The 8,409-nt window shown below is 39.9% G+C and overlaps 1 protein-coding gene across 1 annotated transcript; it reads left to right on the forward strand.

Annotated features, from left to right (window-relative positions):
* The first annotated feature begins 1,940 nt into the window (after positions 1-1,940).
* Positions 1,941-7,842, forward strand: LOC146817650 (uncharacterized). Its single transcript, XM_085609652.1, has 4 exons — positions 1,941-2,054; positions 4,721-4,975; positions 5,955-7,595; positions 7,700-7,842. The coding sequence occupies exons 2-4, from the start codon at positions 4,735-4,737 to the stop codon at positions 7,840-7,842; spliced, it is 2,025 nt and encodes a 674-aa protein (XP_085465778.1). The 5' UTR covers positions 1,941-2,054; positions 4,721-4,734.
* The last annotated feature ends 567 nt before the right edge of the window (positions 7,843-8,409 follow it).

Raw genomic sequence — 8,409 nt, forward strand, 5'->3', positions numbered from 1 at the left:
CGCTCCCCCCCCACCCTCCCCCACTTGCCTGTTATCTCTGGCTTAGGGCTAGTACCATATAACTCTCTCCGCTCTGATAAGGCAGGTCTCTGGTTTGAGTTCTCGAAGAACAAACAATACATTTTTTTATTCTTTCCTTTCTGAAATATTTTACAGCCCTGTTTATGAGGGAATTACCAGACACTATTAGGGAATGTAAGATGCTTTTCTTAGTCTGTGGTAAAAGACTTCAAAAAGAAAACACCGTTTGCCTGCTATCGAAAAGTACATCTAAAGGAAAATGTGTCGGCTTTTCACTTGCAGATGGAATATTGTATTTTTTATTTTTGTAAAGTGCTGCACAGTGACACATGGTCTTTACTACACGTGATTAGCTTTCATAAGTGGATACATGCAATGTTTAGATTATACTAACATTTACCTAAATAAAGCATCTATCGCCTTAAATTAGACATATATAACAATAGAGTGATAACACAGCCATGTTATACGGTTCCGCGGCTTTTTGGCCCTGTAAAAAGCGGGTGTTACAATAACCTAGTTAAACAAGCATTTGCAATGCAATAGGTCTCGCAGTTATACGAGTTTGAGCTATTGGCATTATAAATGACAGTGCCTTTTATTTATGTTTTAAAAAAACCAAACTTAAATAAAAAGCATTGTCATTTACAATGCCAATAGCTCAAACTCCTATAAATGCGAGACCTATTGCATTGCAAATGCTTGTTCAAAAGGCAGATTAAAACATCTGCCAGAAGCCACTTACGAGGCCGGAGCAGGAGCAGCCCCCTCAGCTGGGCCTGTCACTCCGGGCTAAGAGCAGCAGGGCGGGCGAAAAAGGCTGCATCGCGCACGCGCGTGTTCTGATTGGGCGCTATGACTTTAATATTTGGGCCTCCCTTCTCCCATTACTCAGCTGTTGCACGCGCCCCACTCCCACTTTAAACCTCATTTTCTTTGGTTTCTGCTCACAGCTGTCATCAGATTAGGAGAAGAAGCAGCCTAGGTCACATTTTTGAGTAGATTGAGCAGGGGGATGTGATCTGTGAGAAATCTCCGCTGAGGCGTAATGGAGCACTTTATTAACACACAGTTGTGGGTTAACAACACACATAGGCTCACTGTACTATATCCTCGAAAACATCATGCTAGTAAACAGTATCTCTCCCTCAAGAGCTAAAGCAAAATGCTTGAAGTTGATACACATTTGCACAGCAGATTTTCGGATCAGCGTTAAGATGCACCAATGATTTCCCAACACACAGAGTATTTTCATTTAAATATCTGCAAGGATGTATTATTTATGCCTTACGTCCAAGGCAAGCAGAGCTTCCCCCAGTGTCTCTCAGACTGACTTACAATCAGCTACGCAACTGGAGAGGTGTATCACTTTCTAACGATTTTATAATGTGATCGGCAAATTATTCCTGCGCCAATTTAAACAAACATGAACTGGACAGACATGGTAGCGTTAAAAGGCAAAAGTCACTGTATCCTTCTTGAATGTATTGCGTAACTAATTAAAATTGTTATCGATTGCAATCGAGGCCAATCAAGTAGCAGCGGAACACCATAACGACCACTGAAAGAAATAGGCATATGTAGCTGAACAAAAAATAATATACTAAACAATTTCAAGAAATCTCATCTCAAGGCATGTAAATTAGATCATTCCCACACATTTCGAGAGTCGGGTGCTCTAAATCAACAGAAGCAGAGTCACAGGTGCAAGGCTGTGTCAACAAAATGAGAAGAGAAACCCAGAGAAAAAGCTTGTATATTCCATCCAACACAATGGAGTGTTCTGCTCTGCACGTCTTGTTTTCTTGAGTCACAAACTGCTGTAAAACCCCTACCTTCATGGTGGTCATTTAGGTACTACCAGGAGTAAAAGTCTCATTAGTATTCCTGCTACAACTCACGCTAACCGTGGTCTTAATGGTCACTAAAGGCAGTGCACGTGCGTTCAGGCTGCACGCCCAAGCAGGGCTCACTGGTGGGAATGGAGATCACTGATCGGATTGCAGGTGACAGCACTCACTGATTTCTGAATGGTGAGTGTGAAGCGTTAAGGTAACCATGTTGTTCCTGCTTACATTTCACATGGTTTGCTAAATTTTGCATTCCCTATGAGCGTTTGCTTTTTCCATGATGATGTTACTTTTTTTTGGTAGGCTGCATATTGCTCTAGGCTATTGCGTCATTTACATTGAGCCTCATCCTATAGCCGGCAGCAATTGGGTTGTAGTTGAAGGCAGTGTGAGTTTTGATTCATGGAAAGGTAGCTCAAAGGGTTAATGACCCTACTGCAAAGAACATGTACAATGCAGATCACAAAGTGCACATAATGTAAATAGGTCAGTGGGCTAATGCTTTTGTCAGAGAGATCCTTTTGTTGCTTGCAGTTTATAAGTTAAAATCCTAACATAGAACAGTGCGCTATTAACTCTCATCTACGAGCTGCATACAAACAGCAAGGTATAAATTAGAGCGTTATGTTTTTCCTCCAGTCTTTGATTATCCTAATGTTGCAAAAAGTGTTCTTTTGGTCAGAAATCAATTCTGATTATTAAAGAGAACCCTAAACCTTGGTATTACGTTTTAAAATCTGTTTTTATGTTTCTCCAGACCAATCACTATTAAACTATACAGCCTACTAGTATGGTTGTCATGTGACTCCTACACCTTGTAGTCCTTAGTCTTATGTAACATTTTCTATACGGTGATTTACACACATATTGATTGTCTCTTAGTAATGTGTGTGATGTTAAGTGCTCTGACACCCTGCACTGGTATGAGTGGCGCTGTAAATCAAATTAAATGCGTCTGAGAGAGTGTGGTTATGCAGACTTGAGGGGCACTGTTAAACGGTGGTAGTGAGGGAATCCATGGCAGAGGTGGTCATTGGGGGGCAATAACAAACATTAATGCACAGGGTACCGCCAGTGCTAAGGCTGGCCCTGCCCTTGAGGCCAGTCTGCCTCACCCATAGGTACCTCCATTGGCCTTGTTTCAGAAGTAGTAGCTGCAACTCACCAGGGATTGGCAATGCAGAATTTGCACGCACACCAAACTAAGTTCGCAAACTTCACAATCTCTCTGCTTCATTCACAAGCACCTTTAACATGTACTGCTTGCTGTGGGGCCACTGGAATTATATATGCAGCAAAGGAGGACAAAATTATGCCGCTGTGTTGACTAAATTATGCATTAAAAAAAAGGCTGCAGCGTAATGCTGTATGTTTTCTGATATTTTATTATTTTGACATGTGTACACATGCTAACAGTCTTTGGAAAGATTTTGCCTCATTAGTATCAGTGTAACATACAAATGCAACAGTGAGAAAGGTGATCAGTCAACCTTTGCACTAAGCCATCCACTCCGCAGCAAAACAAGTCACATTTTCATTTAACTTTTGATGCGTTTGAGCTATAAACCATTTAGTAGTTGAAATGGTCAGATCATGCAGCAGATCTTCCATTAGGAGGCAAATATGGCAGAGGCATAATTATATAGAAAACATTTTGCAAACTAGGATATTTTGCCATTCATGTTTGAACTGCCGTTGTGGAAAACGGGAGAACTGCTGATGACAAACTCCATGGCTCGGTGACAAATGGCTTGTGCTTCCACATTTTATCGTATTTAGGACATTCTGTGATTAGAAGCATATCCCACTTTGTGAATGTGTTTTAATGTCAATAACTCATTATAACCTTAAATAATCATGTGTATCCATTGTTTGATGAAACTGGCAGTGAAATGCCAAACTAATACTAAAAATTTGGATGTTTGCACATTCTGCCCACACCTCTGGCTCTGCCCACTGATCCAATCCTTGGGTTATTCCCGCCCTCTGGTTTTGGGGGTAACACCCCTCATCAACCAGGCTAGCTCGAATCCAGTGGCAAGGGACCTTGTCTGGGCATACCCTGCCAACTTAGGGTGAACAAAGCAACCACGAGGAGATGATGGACTGAGTGCTGCAACTTTTCAGACACTCACCGCCAGTCACAGATCTGTGTTGAATCCGTCATCATTCTTTAGCTCACTTCGCCACCCTAGTCTATCAGTGTCCGCTTTGTGAGTGTGGTGTTTGAGCTATGTCTGCATGGATAATTTTCGAGGGTTAATAACAGGGTAGATGCATTGCTGCATGTTTTTAGATTTTCAGCGTGAGGGTGTGTATATTGCTGTCTAATATGGAGCATGAGTTTCTGAGATGACATAGGAGTATCAAACTGGGTGAGATATCATATCTTTCTGAAGGCAAGAGAAGCTGTTTTGATAAGGGGCTAGATAGTTTAGAGTATGTGAATGTGATTTGATGCCTGATGGCATGTGTTTGGGTGTTTTAGGTGTGTGATGGCATTTGGGAGTATCATAGTGTTTGTGGATGTATGATTATGTATGTCTGGTGATATGCTTGAGTGTCTGTCAGTGTGGGTGTCTGTTGTACAATGGGGACTACATTGTTGAGTGTGGAATGGGCTTGTCAATGTGTTCAAGAATTTCATGGTGTACACTGAAGCTCCGTTCTGCTTAAGTGTCCGGTTCCATTTGTCAGTAGCTGAGGATTATTTTGATGGTACAGTGAGTTGAAAGCACCATGCACAAACTGTCCCATTCACTGCAGGTTACATCACAGTTAAATATTTACTCTTTCATTTACAGGGTTTAAAAAGAATAAGGCAGCTTAGATTTTTTATTTTAATTCAGAACATTTGGAAGCCATGGCGCACATGACGAGGAAATCGAGTAAGGACTGCTATTGCTGTATATTTTACTATGTAGACCGATCAGTTGTGCTGCAAAGTCATGCGGAAGTCACATTTAATGCAACGGAGAAGACTTCAGAACTTTTATTAGGAGCCCGCTGTCACAGTGCCTTTGAAACATTTGACCTAGATGATGAAGGAACACCTACCAAGAAGAAAATGATTTATAAAGGGATCCTAGTCTTCTACAGTGAATGTAAGTGTCTTCAATATGTATGTTTCACGGTCCCCCTGTCAGTTAAGTTTGCTTTCGAATATTGCTGAAATGCATATCAATACTAATACCTAGGCTCAGTTACTGCTGAACCAGTTATGGCCATAGAATGCTATCTGGTTCGGCCTTTACACAATCTGTACATTGAAACACCAGTCTGCCCCTGATGATATCCAGTACCTTTCTTTTCGGTATCAAGTGAGAATAAATTTCACATATGCAATGCTCCCTTTTCCACTTTGGCTCTACGTTGTTTAAGACAGTCATCTCATCTTATGGTAAATCACCTTTTCCTTGGCATTGAAGATCTGCTATTAAAGGTACATCAAATGAAGTCTTTTCTCCTCATGTCCCATCATGCAGGCCTCCATGCTGCACTTTCGATCTCTATATTTCTATTCCCTTGGCTTATTCCACCGACTCCCAAAATACTAGTGGCATATATTCTACTCTGATCACAATCTCTCGTAAGCCCATTGGCGGCTACTACTGTAGCCAGTTCTCACAACCCTACACCTATGTCCAAAAACCTCTTTCTGAGGTGTTACATGCCTGCCCACAGCTCCATAGAAAATGACTACAAATTAAATACATAATGTAATGCAATACCTTATTTGTGACCTGATTTACACATTGGTGGATGAGTACTCCATCCCAAACATTATGAATTACCCATCCACCTTATTACAAATGCATTGGGATGTGATGCACTTGCAATAAGGTAGAGAGGATCTGTCATGTACATTGGAATGTTCACTCCATTGAAGATCAGAATACCATGGAGCAGCAACAGACTAATTGAGGGTCCATAGTAATTGTTCATTTTACACTGGGTACTCTAATCTCACCAGTTTCAGTGACAAGTAAATTTACACAATAGGTCATACAAATAAGTACTGTATCGCAAGTCGTTTGCAAATAGGAACATTTTGAAAATGAATTCTTTTTTTTTATGTTACAGTCAAAAAACAATGTGCAGCTGTAAAAAAGACTATGGATGTGTTTATTAAAAAAAACAGTATGACTTTAGCACAGGATTTGGACAAGGAATTGGTACATATGGGTAACATTGAGACAAAAAAACTGTCTTCAAAGAAAAAAGATCGAGCTGCTAGTCCATTAAAAGAGATGGGTAACATTGAGACAAAAAAACTGTCTTCAAAGAAAAAAGATCGAGCTGCCAGTCCATTAAAAGAGATGGGTAACATTGAGACAAAAAAACTGTCTTCTAAGAAAAAAGATCGAGCTGCCAGTCCATTAAAAGAGCTTAAAGAAAATATGCCAGTTGTAGGAAGTCAGAAACGCAAAAATGATTTCAATGCTTTACAAATGAATAAATCAAAGATGGATAAATGCGAAATCGAAAATTCAAAACCTGCAACCAAAATGAAAAAGCAGCAATTCGCCAGAAGCATTAAGCAGCAACAGAAGGATGGCATTAAAAAGAAAAATGTTGTTGTGACATTATTAAAGAAAAATACAACCAAAAAAACGAATTCAAAATGTGTAGATCCAACAATGCAAAGAATGTGTGAGCAATTTTCTGGATATAACTTTCAATTACAACAGAGTGATGTTTTACATACTTCTGTGACAACGAACTACACTGATCCGCCACCAAAAACTCCAAACCAGACTAGAAATTCTATCTCAGAAAGCATTAACACTGGGCAAACTATTGCCCCATCAACCAGCACTGCACCTTCAGGAACACTACACTGTAGCCCTGTAACAACAAATCTGAATCATAGGCAACTAGCAGAGTGCAATAGCTTTACTTCTGTTCCACGAGCAGGCCATACGCTTTCATTCAACCATTTGACCGCTAATGGAAAACCCAAACAACATCAAGTTTTGAGCAACCCAGGCCTACAAAAGTCAACTATAGAAAGACCGGATTACAGTAGACAGGGAGTTGGGAAACACAAAGATACAACTACTTCTGCTCTAGCGTCTAACAGTCTTTCTTTCATTCAACAAACCGTCCATCAGTCAGGAAGTATACATGGTTCTGCGAGGGACTCACTCAATATTGATAATCAATGTGCAGAATTAAATCAGACAGAATTACATTGCACCATGTCGTCGCCTACAATACCGTCGCACAACAATTATTTATTGAATGCCTCGGAAGCTATGACATCTGTCTCCCCTTCAAGATATGTGCCAAGAGTCCATGACGAAACAACACAATATAGTGGATCAGAACCCACGATTCATAGCCAAAAAGATTGGCCCCAAGTTAATTCACATCCACTCCAACCATCACAAAGTAATACATCCTATCAATCATCTGTGCATCCAGAGAACCAACTTCAATCCTCTGTGCTGGCACAACAAATACATTCTGAATACAGGCCACAGCAAATGCAAGAATCGCTAATTGCAACCATCAATAAATCCATTAACATAGCCAATGGTGAAGAAGATCAGATATGGGAGAATCTCGGCAATTGTCAATCTAATGAAGATGATTTTGACAACGATAATGAACTGTCTGACCACAGTGAGGCAAGACCTAACGTGTACAATAAAAAAGATCACAGAGAAACCAATAGAACAAATGTGCAAACACATATAAATCGTGCTAATGTGATAGCTGGTAAGTTTAAAGTCTTCTTTTGTATATGCCAACTTAAACTATCAAATGATTCATGAAATAAAACCAATATACATTTAAATGTACATATATTTGCTTTTTTGCAGCACTTGGGATTGACCTAAAAGATCTCCCAGTGGTGACTAAGGCTATTAGAGGTCTCCTGAATATCTTTTCAGAAACTAATGTAAGTTTGTTCTTTGATAATTGTTCAGTTATTTGTATTGTATGCTTCCAGTTGCTGTTGTGAATTTAAAATTATATACGCCAAATTTTTAAAGTCACGTGCAGTGAATTCTCCACTTTGTTGTCCCTGCGCACTTATAACATTTTACCCCCATTTCATTCCACCACCCATTACCACATTTGTTATCCTCCTGGATAGCTTATGCAGATTTATATGCAGAAGCAAACTGTGTAGTATTTTTATTTTATATTGGCATGTTCACTCCATTGAAGATCAGAATACCATGGAGCAGCAACAGACTAAAAACACTATAGCTATTTTTAAACCACTCAGCCCATGGTGTATGATGTCACCTGAAACTCAGTGTAAATTGTTCCTATATTGCCATTCTATCACCCCTGATATATGTATAAGTTCATATTCACCCATACAAAAAACTTGATATCAGTTTCATAACATTAATATGTACATGGTGGTGTTGCATATCTCTCTATCTTTACCTCTCTAAGGGACAGATGTACGACCATAGCATTTAGCGACTCGCAAGTTGCGCGCAATTGCGAGTCGCACTTTGCGAGTCACTAAATACTATATATAACAGTGTCGGAGACACTGTTTGTGATTCCCAAT

The sequence above is a fragment of the Triturus cristatus genome, chromosome 6, assembly GCF_964204655.1.
Source record: "Triturus cristatus chromosome 6, aTriCri1.1, whole genome shotgun sequence".
Lineage (NCBI taxonomy): Eukaryota > Metazoa > Chordata > Amphibia > Caudata > Salamandridae > Triturus > Triturus cristatus.

Excerpts from the sequence above, each read along its gene's own strand:
- LOC146817650 (XM_085609652.1), top strand. The coding sequence starts at position 4,735 with ATGGCGCACATGACGAGGAAATCGAGTAAGGACTGCTATTGCTGTATA. Across the intron at positions 4,976-5,954 it reads CCTAGTCTTCTACAGTGAAT|TCAAAAAACAATGTGCAGCT; the intron begins GTAAGTGTCTTC and ends TTTATGTTACAG. Across the intron at positions 7,596-7,699 it reads TCGTGCTAATGTGATAGCTG|CACTTGGGATTGACCTAAAA; the intron begins GTAAGTTTAAAG and ends GCTTTTTTGCAG.